The sequence below is a fragment of the Equus przewalskii genome, chromosome 15 (assembly GCF_037783145.1).
Source record: "Equus przewalskii isolate Varuska chromosome 15, EquPr2, whole genome shotgun sequence".
In the NCBI taxonomy this organism is placed as follows: Eukaryota; Metazoa; Chordata; class Mammalia; order Perissodactyla; family Equidae; genus Equus; species Equus przewalskii.
Genome location: NC_091845.1, coordinates 77,691,689 through 77,709,758, shown reverse-complemented (window position 1 = coordinate 77,709,758; position 18,070 = coordinate 77,691,689). Strand labels below are relative to the sequence as shown.

The window sequence follows — 18,070 nt, the reverse complement described above, 5'->3', positions numbered from 1 at the left end:
GCAGGATCAAACCTGTAGATGAGATAAATGTTTTTGGATGGACATTTAAAAAATATTGAAAGGGAATGGTCCTACAAAAGAAACCTAGTGAGAATGAACTAAGTGATTTCTTAAATCTTTTAGCTTTGAGGTTTAGTGAACTAATTAAAAACAATTATAATATTCCAGATACCAGATCTTGAATTAAGGAGTTCAGTTAAGAAATGAAGAGGCACTGTTTAAATGCTGGCATGTGGGAAGATGGAGAAAGAAATTTCTTTTCCTTTCAAATTGAAGAATCCAGGGTATTTATGGTTCTGGATACCAGAGAAAGAGGGAGCTAGCTAATCGTTTTAAAAGGTGTCCTACAAGTGAAAATGCTTATCAAAGCCAAGAGAACAGATTGATCCTCTAGGGAAAGTCTGTAGGAAAGACTGACATAAAAGATTTATTGACCCATTAGCAGTATGCCCTTGGGGCTATAGAGCTGTTGGTTATGGCCGTTTCAAGGATCCTTTCTTTGGTACATGGAAAGGTTCTGGTTAGATGGTCCATTTGGGGGAATCCTAGAAGTCCTGTGTTCTGACAGCTGTAAAAACATCCAGACTTTTGCTTCCTTGCCTGTGATAAGTAGGAATGTGCATTTCAGACCTTCTGTCCCTGTCTGTACCCCATAGGATGCTTGATTTCCCTTTTGGAACCACATACAGAGGGGGAAGTTCTGTAGGTCACTTTAACCATTATACTTTGGAGATATTATGAACTTTTATCTTTTTCTCACCCTCTCCTTTATAGTGACGTTGTGGTCACCCAAGTTAAAAAGTTTAGTAATGGTGATGGCCTTCAGATTTAATCTTAGGAACTTTGAACATGATTGAGTACAACAAAAAAGCGCAACAAAATAGAGCATAGCAGTGTTATTGTGTGCAGATGGGTAGGGCACGTTGTACCTATACTAGTAGCTAGCTATTAATAGAATGAAAACTTATTTTAAAAAATCTGAGTATGTTCAAACATAAAAATGAAGGAAGTCAGGGTAACTGCAGGGTTTATTTACCTTTACTCCCTAAACCTGACATACACGTTATACATGGACATGCTATATTTCACTTGTCTCACAGGTTGGGTATTTCCAGTTGGATATGCTGTCTTTTCAGATTGCTTTTGTTATTAATATATGTTTCATTTATGAAGACAGTGCTGTCGATCTATTGGACCTGAGTTATTTTGCAGATAAAGGTGATAGATATCCCTGAGCCATCCATGTCTTTTCTCCCTAGTCCACTCTTTCTTCAGTGACATATATTGCTTTCTAGATGGCTGGCTGAAATTAGAAATACAGTCGTAAGGTTGTGGAATCTTTTCTCTTTGCAGAATGAATTGGCTTATTCCAGGATCGACCTATGACTTGACCTCATTAGTACTGTATTTGAAACTGATCGATAGTCCTTTATAACAGTTATTAACAAAGAGTTAAAAGGGTAGTATGGGAAGAAAGAAATGCTTGACACTTTCTTTTTCTGACTCTATTTATTCTTTGCTGGAGATGTTAATCATGAATGAAATAAAGCATATGATACTGTCACATAAATAGATCAGTGGGGCAAAATAGTCAATAAATTGACCCAAATAAGTAAATGAGCAAAGTAGCATTTGATATCAGCTTGGGGGAGAGGGAGTGGATTATTCACTAAAAGTAGCCATCTAGAAAAAAAAATTAGTTATTCACTTCTCACATCAAGTAAATTCCAGATGGATTAAAGATGTAAAATCTTAAATGAAGGCATTAAAGTATTATAAGAAGACATAGGAGATGTTTGATATAATCTTAGGATATAATTAATGATAACTAATTTTGAAGAACAACATATACAACTGGAAATGCCAAACCTGTAAGATAAGTAAACACAGCATGCCCTTGTAAAATGTGCATCTCCAGGGTGGGGAGCAAAGATAAATAAATAAACTTTGTAGTTTCTCTGACCTCATTCGTTTCTGTAGACCTTTTTATGTATGACAAAAAAGTCATAAAAGGAAAGAACTATAGTATTGACTACATTTTTTAAAAATGTGCAAAGAAAATCATGGATAAAAGCAAAAGACTTGGGGCCAGCCCCGTGGCCGAGCGGTTAAGTTTGCATGCCCCGCTTTGGCAGCCCAGGGTTTCACTGGTTCAGATCCTGGGTGCAGTCCTAGCACTGCTCATCAAGCCGCGCTGAGGCAGCGTCCCATGTGCCACAACTAGAAGGACCCACAACTAAAATATACAACTATGTACTGGGGGGCTTTGGGGAGAAGAAGGAAAAATAAAATCTTAAAAAGAAAAAAAGCAAAAGACCAATGTCAAATTAGGAAAAATATTTACAGTGGGTAAAAGAAAGAATGTACTTATTCACTTAAATTCCTTTAAATTTAAAAAGGCTCTACCAATTAAAAATCACCAACAGCCAATAGAAAGATGGGCATAATTCTCAGGAAGGAAAATTTAGATGACTTTTAAACAATATGTATCAGCCTTATTCATAATAGTAAATTAAAAGCAAAAGAAAATCAAAATATGAAATACTATTTTTAACCTAAAAATTGACAAAAATAAAGTTTGATAACCTACTGAGTTGATAAGAAAATGTGAAAATGGACACTTTCATATATTTCTGAAGGGAGAGTGAATTGGTGCAGCCAGTCAGTACAACCACTATGTGTAAAGACATATGTTATTGCAGTATTACTTGTAGTAATAAAAGATTTTACTGTTAATAATGCTTGTAATACTAAAAGCTTTTCCATTACTAAGGAACTCAATAAGTAAACTGCTAGAACCATAAAAAGAAATGCTGTGGAGCTGACAAAGTAAATATTGAGGTAGAACTATATATACAGGTATGGAAAGATATCTAAGATAGATACAGTATTAAGTGGGAAAAAAACAACATGCAAACCGATGTAGTATTCGACCATATGTGTAAGGAAAAAAGGATATTTATGCATATATGTTTGTATATGCCTAGATATTTCTGGAAGGGTATATACAAACTGGCACCAGTAGCTGTCACTGGGGAAGGGAGTGGTTAAGTGGTGGTTGGGGATGGCTCATTGTGTACTCTTGTCTCATTAATTTGTATCATGTGCTTCCATGCAGACATTCAGGATTCATCCATCCATCCGTCAATTCATTCATTCATCCAACAAATATTTGGTGAACTCTGCCATGTCCCAGGCATTGTGCGAGGTGCCGGATATAGAGCAGGGAATGAAATAGTGAAGCCCCTGTCCTTGTAGAACTTAACATTCTGAGAGTGGGTGGGTTATGGACAGATAATAATCACATAAGCAAGTGAATATAAATATGTAATATATCATACAGAGATAAATACTCTGGTGAAAATCATGTTAAGTTAGGAAGCGCTGATATAGGGTGGGCAGGCATCTCTGATGCAATAACAACTGAGCAGAGACTTGAAGGAAGCTGGGGAATAAGGCACGGAGATCTGTGAGGGAAGAGAGTTACAGGCAGAGGAAACTTCAAGGGCAGAGGCCATGAGGCAGAAATTTGCTTGGCATAGTTTGAGGAACAACAGAGTGGCCTGGGTGGTTGTAGTGGAATGAAATGGAGGTTGACAGGTGATCAGGTCAGAAAGGAAGGGTACAGGTGACACAGGGCTCAGTAAACCATCGTGAGGACTTTCGCTGACAGATGCAGAGCCAACTGGAGGGTTTGAAGAGAATTACGCCACATAGTAGGATCACCCTGACTGTTGTGGGGGAGAGAACAGTGCTGTTCGGTGGCATAATGTGAGCCACTGAGGTAATTTTAAATTTTCTAGTAGCCACATTTTAAAAAGTCCAAAGAAACAGGTAAAATTGATTTTAATGATAGATTTTATTTAACCCAATATATCCAAAACGTTAACATTCAACATGTAATCAATGTAAACAAATTATTGATGAGACATTGTACATGTTTTGGGTTCAAAATCTGATGTGTATTTTACACTTAGAGCACATCTCAGTTTAGATGGGAAATTTTTTTTTGCTGAGGAAGCTTTGCTCTGAGCTAACATCTGTGCCTATCTTTTCTGTTTTTAATATGTGGGCTGCTGGCACAGCATGGCCACTAACAGAGAGTATAGGTCCCCGTCTGGGAACTGAACCCGGGCTGCTGAAGTGGAGCTCACTAAACTGAACCACTAGGCCTCTGGTACTGGCCCTCAATTTAGATGCTAACTTTTCAACAGGTGAGGTGAAATGCAGTACTACCAAAACAGTAAAGCTGTATTTAATGGGAAAATATTTTATATTGCTTCAGTTTTAAATTTAAATTAATTAAAATTAAATAGATTTAAAATTCAGGTCCTTAGTCATACTAACCACATTTCAAGTATTTAGTAGCCACCTGTGTCTAGTGACTACTGTACTGGACAGCGTGGGAATCGAGTGGTGGGTGGGCCCCGTGCAGAGGCGGGTGATGCGTCAGGAAGATATTTCAGTAATTCAAGCAAGAGCTGGTGACTTAGACCAGAGTGGTAGCGTCGAGTGGGTGAGGAGTGGTTGTCTTCAAGATATATTTTAAAGATAAAGCCAAGAGGATTTATTAATGGGTTGAATGTAGGATATGAGGGAAAGGGAGGAGTCACCAGTGATTTTTTTTTGGTCTGAACAGTTGAAGAATGGAGTTGACTTTTACTGAGATGAAGAGACAGATGGGAGAAGGAGGTTTCCAGGTGGGCTGGGGAGCAGTCAGGAGTTACATTTCGGATATGTTACGTTTGAGATACCTGTTAAATATCAAAATGGAGATAGGCAGCTGATATGTGAATCTGAAGTTCAGGAGAGAGGTTTAATCTGGAGAAGTATACACAAGAGTCGTCACAGCCCCTAGTGAGGAACAGTTGACAGAGAGAAGTTGGAGGGGGCCAACGTAGGGGCCCCGGAACGTTTTTGGAGAGGAGGAGCCAGCAACCAAGATAAGAAGGAGAAGCCAGTGGGTTAGGAGGAGTACCAAGAGAGAATGGTGGTTTGGATGCCAACTGAAGAGTTATTTCAAAGGAAGATGTGATTTAAATTAAAAAGTCAACTATTCTTGGTAGGTTAAAGTTAAGCTGAAAGCTGGGAATCGACCATTGGATTTAGCAACATGGAGATGATCTTGACAAGAAGTATTTCAGTGAAGCTGTGGGGTGTGGAAGATGGGAGTGGGTTCAAGAAAAACAAAGTAGAGACATAGAGACAGCAAATGTTGATTTTTGTGAGTTTTGTGCTGTAGAGGCCAACAGAAATGTGTTGATAGGTGGAGAGCTTTGCATGGCTAAGCAAAGTTGTTTTTGTTTTTTGTTTTTAAGATGAAAAACATAACACATGCTCATGTGCTGATGTGAATGGTTCAGCAGAGAGGGAGAGACTTATGGTGCAGGAGACTTGTAAAAGAGAGTAGCTACAGGGGTGCAATGTAGACAAATACATGAACTACCTGTTTACAAATAAATTTTAATAAAATAGCCACAGTTGAGGTAAGAGAGAGGAAAAGCAAGAGGATTGTATAATCTATAATTAGCCTCTTACTAGTAAATATGCACTTGCCTACCTCACTTTTTCCCATCATTTTCTTATTAAGGTGTAATTTACATATAGTAGAAGCAACCGTCTTTAGCCTGGAGTTCTACGAGTTTGACAAACACATATACCACCGCCAGCCAGGTCATTTTTTAACTTTTATTTAGGGCTGTGGGTTGGCTTATTCTGCCAAGTTAGACCCTGTAGATATGGGATATACTACTCCTTCTGATTTGAGATATTTATAAACCCATAAAATAGGTGTGTTCATTCCTACAGTAAATTACTACCTTGTTTCTTCTAGGAGGATGTGATATAGACTTGGGTGAAGAAAGTTTTTCCAAAAGCTCATTCACGCAAAAAAAAAAAAAAAAAAAAAATTTTCCGGAAAGTCAGTCCTGTGAAAAAATAACTTATACGGGCATCATGTAGACAAACCGCAATTATTTGACTGAATCTTTCATTCTAATTGGATATATTGAAGGTGATTAACTGTAACTGGAACCCCCTAAAGAATTATGAGTGAAATCTTTGCTGTCTAGACAATTCCAAATGGAAAACAGAAAGATTCCAGTTACTCAAGAACTTGAAATAAAATTTGAGCCAAAATTTTGTGCCTGTGCCAAGATTTGGCGTAAGTTTCTAGCTCTTTTTCCTAGCCACTTCCCTAGGTGATTGATCTCATTTAGTTAATTCAGGGAATTGCCAGAACCCAAATCCAGGCAGGTCTTTAAATTTTTGTTTTTAATAAATACATCAAGTGCCAGGAATTGGCTGCTGGACGGTGTCGAGCCCCTGTTGCCAAGAAGCTATGAATGAAGGCCAGGCACTTATGAAAACTTATTTAGACTTGGTTTGGTTTACTTCTCTTAACCCGGCTGAAATTTTGGGAGAATGGATGTTTGTAACCTATTTAAATATATCCTTTTGAGTAAAAAAAAATATTATATTTCTGCTGCTGAAACTAGTTGATTTGATGAAAGTAAATTATGTCTAAATACATGGCTGTTATTTCTGGATATTACACTTATTGAAATCCCAGTGGAGCCCCTTTAACTGCTTCTAAAGCAGATTTCGTTTTTACGAACTTTAAAACACAGATACTTCATTAATAGATCCTCATCTTGTTTTAGCAGCTGTGACTGATTCTCTCTTGCTCTCTTTTTTTTCTTCAGAATGGCAGTAGGTTGTTTTTTGTTTTTTGCTGAGGAAGATTCTCCCTGAGCTAACATCTGTTGCCAATCCTCCTCTTTTTGCTTGAGGAAGATTAGCCCTGAGCTAACATCTGTGCCAGTCCTCCTCTATTTTTTTGTATGTGGGTCACCTCCACAGTGTGGCTGGTGAGTGGAGTAGGTCCGCGCTGGGGATCCAAACCTGCGAACTTGGACTGCTGAAGCAGAGCACATGGAACTTTAACCACTTGGCCGTGAGGCTGGGCCCAGCAATAGCTTTTTAAATTATAAAATAAATGCATGCATGTTAATAAATTTTTTTTCAAATAATAAAAGTGTAAAACATTCTTCCATGCTACTACCAGAGCTAACTTTATTAAATTTGTTGTTTATGTTGCCAGACTTTTCATGCATATGCAAACTTAGGTGTATATGTAGTTTTTAAGATAAATGGAATCATACGAATCATATTCTCTAATAATGGAAAGCTTTTTCTATGGCAGTACGTACTTATAATTTTTTAGGTGCTGTATAACATTCTATCATATATGTTTACCAAAAGATGTTTAAACATTTACATTGTTCCCAGGTTTTTGCTTTTATGCTCAATGTTGCAGTCCCAGGACATGTATAGTTGTTCTTATCTGCTCAGTGTATTAGGATACATATCTAGCAGAAGAACTGCTGGTCAGAAGATACGCCCATTATTAATCGTGATGTTGTTGCAGAGGCCAGGAATCAGCTTGCCACCTAGGCAACGGAGGACATTTGAAAGGATATTTGCAGAGATGGAAAGAGGCTTTAAAATGTGTATAATTGTTTTTAAAGCATTTATTTAAAATTTCGTACTCTAACACGCAGTCCCATTACTCCTTTCTCATAACGTCAGACTGCCCTCTAGAAAGGCTCGTCAATACTCCCTCCACCAACAGAGTGTGTTCCCTCTTGAGTTCGGGGGACAGTGTCACTTGCACGAGTACTTGACATATAGTAGGTACCAAGTAAATAATTTTTGTTTTTAAAGATTTTATTTTTTCTTTTTCTCCCCAAAGCCCCCTGGTACATAGTTGTGTATTTTTACTTGTGGGTCCTTCCAGTTGTGGTATGTGGGACGCTGCCTCAGCATGGATGGATGAGCGGTGTCATGTCCGCACCCAGGATTTAAACTGGCGAAACCCTGGGCTGCCGAAGTGGACTGTGCAAACTTAACCACTTGGCCACAGGGCCGGCCCCAATAAATAATTTTTAATGCACCCATTTTGCCCCATCTTTACCAACTCAGGGCCTTATCAAAGTTCTTAATCTTTTTCAATGTGGTAGATGAAAAGGTTTCTTTGTTTTTTAAGCATATATTTTTTATTATTAAAATCAAGCATCTTTTTATATGATCACTGACATTTATATTTCTTCGTGTACTCAGCTTAGTTTTATTTTGAGGTATTATCTTATTGTTACTGACTTAAAAGTGGGAAGTTAAGTAAATAAATTTTTTTTGAGGTAACATTGGTTTATACCATTATATAAATTTCAGGTGTACATCATTGTATTTTGATTTCTGTATAGCCTACATCATGTTAACTACCAAAAGTCTAGTTGCCATTTGTCATCATTCAAATGCTCCCCTTTACACTTTTCACCTTCTCCCCACCCACTTGCCCTCTGGTAACCACCAATCTGTTCTCTGTATCTATGTGTTGTTGTTTTATCTTCTGCATGAGTGAAATCGTATGCTATTTGTCTTTCTCCGTCTCACTTATTTTGTTTAGCATAATACCCTCAAGGTCCATCCATGTTGTCACAAATGGCAAGATTTCACCTTTTTATGGCTGAGTAGTATTCCTCTGTGTATATATTCCACATCTTCTTTATCCATTCATTCATCGATGGGCACTTAGGTGTTTACAAGTCTTGGCTATTGTCAATAATGCTGCAGTGGACATGGTGCATATATCTATTCAAATGAGTGTTTTCATGATCTTTGGATAAATACCCAGAGTGGAATAGCTGGATCATATGGTAGTTCTATTTTTAATGTTTTGAGGAATCTCTATACTGTTTTCCGTAGTGATGGCACCATTTTACATTCCCACCAGCAGTGTAGGAGGGTTCCCTTTTCTCTGCATCCTCTCCAACAATTGTTACTTTTTGTCTCTTTAAAAATAGCCTTTCTGACAGGTGTGAGGTGATATTTCACTGTGGTTTGATTTTCATTTGCCTAATAATTAGTGATGTTGAACATCTTTCCGTGTGTCTGTTGGCCATCTGTCTATCTTCTTTGGAAAAATGTCTGTTCATAGCCTCTACCCATTTTTTATTCAGGTTGGTTTTTTTGTTGTTGAGTTATATGAGTTCTTTATATATTTTGAATGTTAACTCCTTATTGGATATATGATTTGCAAATATCTTGTCCCAGTTGGTAGGTTGTCTTGTTGTTTTGTTGATGGTTTTCTTTGCTGTGTAGAACCTTTTTGGCTTGATGTAGTCCTGTTTATTCATTTTTGTTCATTTGTTTCCCTTCCCTGAGGAGACATATTCAAAAAGATACTGCTAGGACTGATGTCAGAGATCGTACTACCTATGTTTTTTTTAAGAGTTTTATGGTTTCAGGTCTTACATTCAAGTCTTTAATCCATTTTGAGTTAATTTTTGTGTATGATCTAAGATAATGGTCTACTTTCATTCTTTTGCATGTGGCTGTGCAGTTTTCCCAATACTATTTATTGAAGACTTTCATTTCTCCATTGTATATTCTTGGATCATTTGTCAAGAATTAGCTGTCCATAAATGTGTGGGTTTGTTTCTGTGCTCTTGATTCTCTTCCTTTGATCTGTGTGTCTCTTTTTCTGCTAGTACCATGCTGTTTTGCTTATTATAGCTTTGTAGTATACTTTGAAATCAGGGAGTGTAATCCCTCCAGCTTTGTTTTGCTTTCTCAGAATTGCTTTGGCTGTTTGGGGTCTTTTATTGTTCCGTATGACCTATGTGTTGCAAATTTGTTTACTAAGTCTGAGATTTGTCTTTTAAGTTTATTGAGTTATTTGCTATTCAGAAAATATTTATTTTTAGATAGTCAAATCTGTCGATCTGTTTTCACTTAAGATTTCTAAATTCTGAAACATGCTTAGAAGGGCCTTCCTCATTTGTAAATTATTTAAAAATTATTATGTTTCTTCTAATACTTTCATAGTTTTGATTTTTATATTTAAATATTTTATTTTTCTGGAGGTTTTTTTTGTGCAAAATGAGAAATTAAAACCTAAGATTTCTTTTATTGAAATGGACAATTTCTTGTCTCAACAACATTTATTAAGTAATCTACCCTTTCCCCATTGATTTGAAATGCTACCTTTACCGTACATAAAATTTTCATGTATAAATGAAGCAATTTCTGGAGTTTAGTATCTGTTTTATCCATTTCTTTATCTGCTTCTTAGCCAGTATCACATTATTTCAGTCACTTCAGCTATGTAATAATTTTGAAATCTGTTAGGCTAAAGTTCCCCTCTTCCCCATTATTCCTTTTTCTCAGAATTTTCTTGCCTGTTCTCTGCCTTTACTCCTCTAGATACACTTTAGAATCAGTTTGTCAAATTTATTAAGTTCCCTCTAAATTCTTTTGGTGTTAACTGACATCACAGATCTGGCTTTAATGATGTTTTTCTTTTTGTTTTTGACCAATGTTTTATATTTCTAATTTTCCTTTAGTGTTAGGTTTAAAATTAGGGTCCGTCTGTTCCCCAACCTTAATTATCTCTTTTTGTGTTTCTTGCTTAAGTATTTTTGCAAATTTTTGACTTTTGCTTCTAACATGATGTATAAGAGATGCTCTCATCTTAAATATTCAGCAGCATTAAGGTCATTTTTAAAAACCATCTGATAACCAGACTTTTTCAGGGCTGTGTTCTTCCTCACATGGGTCTGTGATGTGTTCCTCTCCTGCCTGGGACTGAGTTTACAGCACATGGCTATCAATTATAAAGCTCATGGCGGCCTGGTGGCCAAGTGGTTAAGTGTGAGCACTCAGCTTCAATAGCCCAGGGTTTCGTAGGTTCAGATCCTGGGCGCGGACATGGCACCGCTCATCAGGCCATGCTGAGGCAGCGTCCCACATGCCACAACTAGAAGGACCCACAACTACAGTATACAACTATGTATTTGGGAGATTTGGGAAGAAAAAGCGGAAAAAAAAATTATAAAACTATTCCTCCCCCTAGGATCATAGATTATTATTCTCCAGTTAGATGGATTCTTAAACAGGTGAATAACCATATTTGGAGTGTATTGATAATAACCTTAATCTTTAGCAATTGATAAGATATACATGTTATATTGAAAAAAATCAGTTGCACAGTTACACAGTAAGGAAACTGATAATGCTGGTTGTTCAGTCCTATTTTAAAAACAAACTCAGTATAAGTTATGAGACCTGTTAAAAAGTTGTTACTTTTTATGCAATTTAAGCTACATTACAGTAAGTATGGCATCCGGATGAGGGAAGGTGAGAGCTCCAATCTGTGCTAATCAAACAGTTTGTATAGTTCTGTGTGCTTGTTGGGTCAGGGACTAAACCAGCTGCTCGGATACAAAGCTGAGAGACATAGCCCACTTACCGGAGAACTGCAAGTGAGTGATGACAGGTTAACGAAAAGCCAGAAGCCAGCATCCAGGACCTATACCACAGAGGCTGGGGACAGCTTTTAAGGAGGAGGCGACATACAGAGCAGGGGCTGTGGAGGTGCAGCTGTGGCCCTCACTACCTATGGGACCTTGTATATGTTCAAACCTCACTCTGTCTCAGTTTCTTCGTGTGTGAAATGGAGTCAGTAATTATATATTTCGCGCTGTTGTCCCAAGCATTGATGCAGTGATGTATACGTGGGGAGCCTAGACTCTAGCACATAGAGATAGCTCAGAAAATGACTGGAATCCCGTTCTGAAGTGCTGGAAGGTTGGAGTTGTCCCAGCAGAAGGGAAGGTGTGTGCCAAAGCTGGGGTGGTTGAACTGGGGCCTTTCCGGAACTGCAGAGTATTTAATCAGAGTGGAGTTAGGGTGCATGTGGAGGGAGTAGTTGAAGACGAAGCTGGGCAGGGAGCAGGGGTGAGATTTCCAAACAGGAACTTTGTGGCGTGTTGAAGAGTCTGAGAGGTGGTTAGGAAGTGTTGTGGAGTCTTTGAAAGCCTCAGGTAAGGGAGTGTCCAGAACAGTTTCTCCAGGTGAAAGACTGATTTGTTATAGATGTGTGGAGGGGCTAGGAAAGCTGTTTGAAGTAGCAGATCCGGGGGTGCTCAGCCCTGGCTGCGCGTTGGAACCATCTGGAAAACTTGTAACAGTCCAATGCCCAGGTTCACTCCAGATCAGTTATATCAGCAGTTCTGGGGGTGGAGCTCAGCCATTGGTACTTTCTGTTGCTTCCCAGATCATTCCATTGGGCAGCCACAGCTGTGAACTGCTGAGCCGGAGGATAACTGTGTTCAAACCAGATCTGATAAAGTTCCAGTTAAACAAGTGCCAGTGGTAGGAACCAGGGTGAGGAGATGACAAGTAGGATCTGGTGTTCAGTTGAAGGAGGAGGGTGTTGACTATTGCTGAATTGAGTCGCTGGGTGCATGATGATCGTATATTAAGGTTCAGTCATATTCCAAGACTGACAAGAGGAAGGAGAAGCAGGTTTGGGTACTTGCTGAGTGGGCACGAGAAAGATAAAGAATTTGGTTTCAAAACGTGGATATTGAGGGAAAATGATACACAACCAATGAGCAGAGAGAGAAACTGAAGGGGAGGAGCAAGTGGTAGAGCTGGAAACTCAGGAGACAAGATAGGTGATTGAGTGAGATTCCTGAAGAGACAGGAAGTGCAGAGCAGGTATGAAAGGAGTAATTTCCATGAGAATTTCCACTCAGAGAGATGTCAGTAAAACTGTGTGAGGGTGCAGGTAAGTTCACAGGCTGAGGAAGAAGAGGTATAATTTAGCCCGTTGGCCTGGTCTCCTTACTGCAGGAGCGGTGAGTATTTGCTGAGACTTAGGAGATAAGAGAAGGGGATTAAGTATGACAAGCTTTAGAAGAGCTAGGGAGGGGACCATCTGAAGAAGGAGACTGAGAAAGAGCTATCTTTCTAGTCCTCTTAAATGTTGGTTTTCCCCCAGAGTTTTAATATTGACCCTCTTTCCCGTACACTCTGGGTGATCTCGTTTGTTAAATTAGATTACACTGTTGTCTTCTAGGAGAAACGTTCGTAGACTGAAGTTTGTCTTGAGGAGTTAAGTTGTTGATCATTTTAGTTCAGAAAGTTATTGATTTTTTTGTTTGTTTTGGGGGTAGCACTTTGCTACCTTCAGTTGAAATTTAAAGTGTTGAAATCACCAGAAAACATTGTACAGATCCCATGATTTCCAGCATCACTAAGCAGCATCATATTTTTTTCTCTATTATAATAAAACCTCAAAAAACTACCAACTCAGCATTTTGAAAACCATGTCAACTTTTAGTATATTTTATATTATACAATAAAGAAATTCTAATAGATATTTATTTTACTTCATACATCTTTTTTGTTCAATGATACCTAGTAAAAAACTAACTAGATTTCTCAGCTCTGATATAAACTGTGATTCGCATTACTTATTCTCTAAATACTTGTCCCTCTGAAACACCAACTAAAAGTCTAGTAGTTAATTGCCAGGTAGACTGAACTATTTATTTTATAAATTTCCATTTCAGAACGAAAAATTGTATACAGTACAACAAAGCAATTGTTAGTATGACTTTTCAGTAAGGCTTCTTGTTTGTAACTTACTTACTAAGATAATTATAAATTACTTAAGCAAAACTGGGGTTAGGACCATGGATGTATAGCTAGAACGTGGCCTTGGTACTGAAGAACATTAACCTCATGTTCTGATATCATTTCAGGTAACATTTCATTTGTTGCGTTTCCAGTTTCCAGCACCAACTCACCAACAAAGATTTTACCAAAAACCTTAGGACCAATAAATGTGAATGTTGGACCCCAAATGGTAAGAAAATCATCAAATCTTAGAATTTGAAACTTTGCTTAGTAAGAGAGATAATTGTACAAAAGATGCTTGGGTCAAATATTCCAGTTAATTTCTTGTCTCAATCACTTTTGTAAAAAGTTTTGTTTTTATCTGAATGTAACTGATTAAGTCTCGAGAAAAGAAATGCATTGTGCTCTTCAGTCTTTCGTTTTCACATATTTGATCTGTGGATTTTGGATGTGTAATATTAAGGTTTTTGCTCCCTATGTGAGAGTTGTCTTGTTTTTAGTTGTTTAATTAGATTGGTTTGAAATCTGTTATGTTTTGTTTTCCTCCTTTTTTCTTTTTCTTATATAATAACCTTTACTGCCCTAAACTATGTACTTACATGTAATTTGAATATGACCCAACAGTTAATCTGTGTCTGGAGCTATTAATTTTAAACTCTTTGATTAAAGGAAATTTGGGGAAAAACAACACGCCAATTTATTTTAATCTTTAACAGTAGAAATAATGGATGAAAAGTGGAAAATATTTAACTGTTTTCTCTGAATTATGCTAGACCTTGAAGCATATAGCACTTTTGGAAAGGCTTATTTATAAACAAAGTTGCATGCAACTACTCAAAAAACTATACCTAATTTAAATGGCCTTACCCACCATTAGCAAAAGCACGCAAACATTAGAACGATAACTTTTGGTTGTCAGTGCTTACATCTTCTCATCTGTGGAGCAATAGGGATAAATTTTGCCCATCATGTACAGTATTGTGGACTATGTGAAATGCAAAATTATTTAGACAAAAATATCTTTCAACATACTTAATGCCTTCAGAAAGTCTAAGATTTTAAGACATTCTAGACATGACATTTTTCTTGGTCACTTGAGGACAGTTAATCATCTGCAGAATTCAAGCTAAAGATCTTACACAATTTACTGTAACTATGTGAAGAATGTAATCTAATGCTCCTAGAGACTTAAGCTCAGGTAAGTGTCCCCATTTCGAGGTGGTTCAGGGTATGTTCTCGAACATTTGCTAGGCATGTGCCCCTCACCACCCACTACAGTAGGTGCGGATGAGATAAGGCACCTGGCTTTGAAGTCTTTATTTTGGAATGTGGTTATATAAACACCAAAATTAAACAAACATACCTGAACTTTTATGCGTTTGGTGCTTACAGTGCTCCTGTATTTTGAGCGACTATTTCCTCTTGGTATTTCAGTGATGCTGCTGTGGCTCACATTTGAATTCCTCTTTTGGAAACATCATCTTTCTTCCTGTTGTCAGTTTGAGGCAATGTACGTGTGAGCCTTTGCACACTTTAGTTCTGGCCATGATGAGTGTCGTATACCCCACCTACCCAATTACAGCAAACCTCCGAATCAGCACAACAAAGGTCAGTGAAGGAGAGGAGGTTAAACCAGGGGCTCTCCTTTAACCCAGGCCAGCCCAAGGCCTTAATGTGTGTCCCTGACTCTGAGGTACCTTTTGCAGCTCTAAGTTCTTAGGCAGGAATCAGAGTTTTCTTTTTGGTTTCCTAATTGTTATAACCCAAATTAGAGCCATTTCTCTTTTCTCCTCTTTAGTCTCTTTTGAACATTGTCCCTTCACCTTCAATCTCTTACTTATGATTTTAGAAAACTTTTTAGTTAGAAAATTCTTGATAAAACCTCACCTATATGCTTCTTACAATCATCTTTCTCAGTCACCCTTTAGATTTCACATGTCTCTTTGGAAGCCAAATCTTAGTGGTAGAAATTTCAAAAAGCCCTAAGAAAAGAGTTTTGAGTTGTTTTCCATATTTGAAGAAACTAGTTTAGTAATAGTTGTTTTAGTTTAGGATACTTGCCCTTTTCTTATAGGTATCTGGTTGTCTGTATAAGACAATCTCATGGTTATCTTTATTTTAACATGGTTAAAAACTGCATGTTTTGGGGCCCGCCCAGTAGTATAGTGGCTTGTGTTCACGTGCTGTGCTTCAGTGGCTTGGGGTTCGCAAGTTTGGATCCTGGGCACAGACCTATGCCCTGCTCATCAGTCCATGCTGGGGTGGCACCTGCATACAAAGTAGAGGAAGATTGGCACAGGTGTCAGCTCAGCAACAATCTTCCTCACCAAAAAAAGAAGAAGAAGAAAAAAAGACAATCCCCTCCAAAAACTACATGTTTCTTATGGTGAAAACTAAAATTTGGTTAAATAATGAAAACCTTTAATATAACACCTTAAAATTATATAGATTGTTTTCCCCTTCAGAATATAGGTGCTCTCTTGGCTTTTCTTACTGTAGATGGCAGTAGTACATAAGATGTGTTGATTGAGGGCAAAATGTCTTAAGAATGAGCTTCAATTGCTATATAATTTTCATAACCTAACTGTAGTCTGTTGTCAAAGAAACCACTTGATTACATTTAAATTAAGGATGCTTTGGGTTTTTTCAGGGGGAGGGGCACTGAAATTTAAAATAAATATTCATTTTCCTTTTCAGATCAACTGGATATTAGAAGTATGTTTTTACCTCTTGATTTTAATTTAGGATTTCAGAATTAAAGTTCAGTACTATAAAGTATATCTGGCTCATCATCACTATTAACTAACTTGCCTTTGTTTAGTGGTTGATCAAGTTCTGTCGCCCTTCCTCTGGTTTGTTTCTTAAGGCTCGCTCTCATTGTCCTAGTTTTGGAACTCGCTGCATCTCACATGAGCTTCTAACTTGTCTTTCCAGTTCAAGTCTATCATTCCTCCAGTTTGTTCCTTCAGGAAATGTTTATTCAGGACTTAGAGTAGTCCCTCCTTATCCTCAGGGCACATGTTCCAAGATGCCTAGTGGATGCCTGAAACTGTGGGTAGTACCGAACCCTATGTATACTGTGTTCTTTCCTGTACATACAGACCTATGATAAAGTTTAATTTATAGATTAAGCACAGTAAGAGATTAACAATAGCTAATAATAAATAGAGCAATTATAACAATACACTGTATTAAAAGTTACCATAGATCTTAGCCACCTCAGCATATGATTATTTTTCTTCCTTATTAAGTGGAGAACTTTCACCTTTTCACTTAAAGGAAGCACTTTATGCCTTGTCTTTGGCGTATCTGAATTGCCAGCGTCACTGCTCTTGCTTTGGGGCCATTATTAAGTCAAATAAGGGTGACTTGAACCTAAGCACTGAGATGCCACAACAGTTGACCTGATAACCAAGAGGACTACCGAGTGACTAAGGGGCGGGTAGTGTATACAGTGTGGATACGCTGGACAGAGGGAGATTCACGTCCCAGGCAGGAGGGAGCAAGATGGCACGAGGTTTCATCCTGCTACCTAGAACAGTGTGCCATTTAAAACTTAAGAATTGTTTATTTCTGGAATTTTCCGTGTAATAATTTCGGACGGAGATTGACTGCAGGTAACTGAAACTACAGAAAGTCAAACCATGGGTAAGGCGGGACTGCTGTACTATGTACCAGGCCCTGTGCTGAGAGAAGGGAACAGAGTACTGCTGGTCACGCTCAGAGAAGCAAAGAAAATTAGTTGACAAGCTGACACGGAGGAAGAAAAAATAAACTAGAGCACAGCAATTCATTTACAAAGTCATTCTCAATAAAGATAACCAGTTTTTCTCTATGTATTATCTCCCTTCCTCCTTTCTTCTTTTTTTTTTCCTGCAAAGCCCTTTAAATCTGGTAAAACTGAGCCTGCAGGTTACTAAGAGCAGATATAGAAAATGAACCCCTTAGTAATAAAACTGCAGAAGTAATGCAGTCTGTTCTGAGGGTGAGTCAGAATGCTGAGAATTGCTTTCTGGAGACTCCTGTTGTAGGAATAGAGTAGACCAGAGACCGACCAAATACGGAGATTTTCCTTCTTAAGCTGTCACAGTCAGGGTCAGAGTGATAGAGGACATTTGAATCTGTGATGGTAATGGGTGAGAACTGTGGAGTATTTGTATTTGATTTATGTCGTAGAGTATTTTCTTACTGAATTTTGTATAATCCTTTTTAGCATGTCAATGAACAGAAAAGCTACTTTTTCCATCATTTTAAAAGCTGGGTCTTCTGTCTCAGTTCAGTATGTGTCTGTTGCGCCTTTCCTGTGAGTGTCTCCTAGTGCTGTGCTGGGCCCCGCAGACGCTCTCTCTACCCTTGAGGATCTGGCACTGAGTTGGAGGGGAGGAGGTAGGGTGGGATGTGTTGAGGGGTAGGAGGTAAGAACACATTGTCTGGTGTTCATATTTTCTCATGAGGCAGGCTTCTGAATGCCTTGTTTAATAGTCCTTGGCATATTGTAGAGAATCAGAATTCTCCAGACATCTGTCAGTATTTATTGTCTTTCATTTTAATTTTTTTTGCTACATAGTTAACTTATTAAAAT

At 38.0% G+C, this 18,070-nt stretch overlaps 1 protein-coding gene across 38 annotated transcripts in view; it reads left to right on the top strand.

Annotated features, from left to right (window-relative positions):
* The window catches only part of TFDP2 (transcription factor Dp-2), a 179,184-nt gene that overhangs the window by 111,839 nt on the left and 49,275 nt on the right, over positions 1-18,070 (top strand). For 25 of the 38 annotated variants that reach the window (XM_070576224.1, XM_070576221.1, XM_070576218.1 and 22 more), the window contains one exon: positions 13,614-13,717. In XM_070576224.1, coding sequence (XP_070432325.1) covers positions 13,614-13,717 — 104 coding nt within the window. Of the gene's footprint in view, positions 1-4,090; positions 4,215-13,613; positions 13,718-14,922; positions 15,097-18,070 lie in introns of those variants that run through there. The other 13 variants (XM_070576228.1, XM_070576231.1, XM_070576233.1 and 10 more) reach the window with 2 other exon arrangements.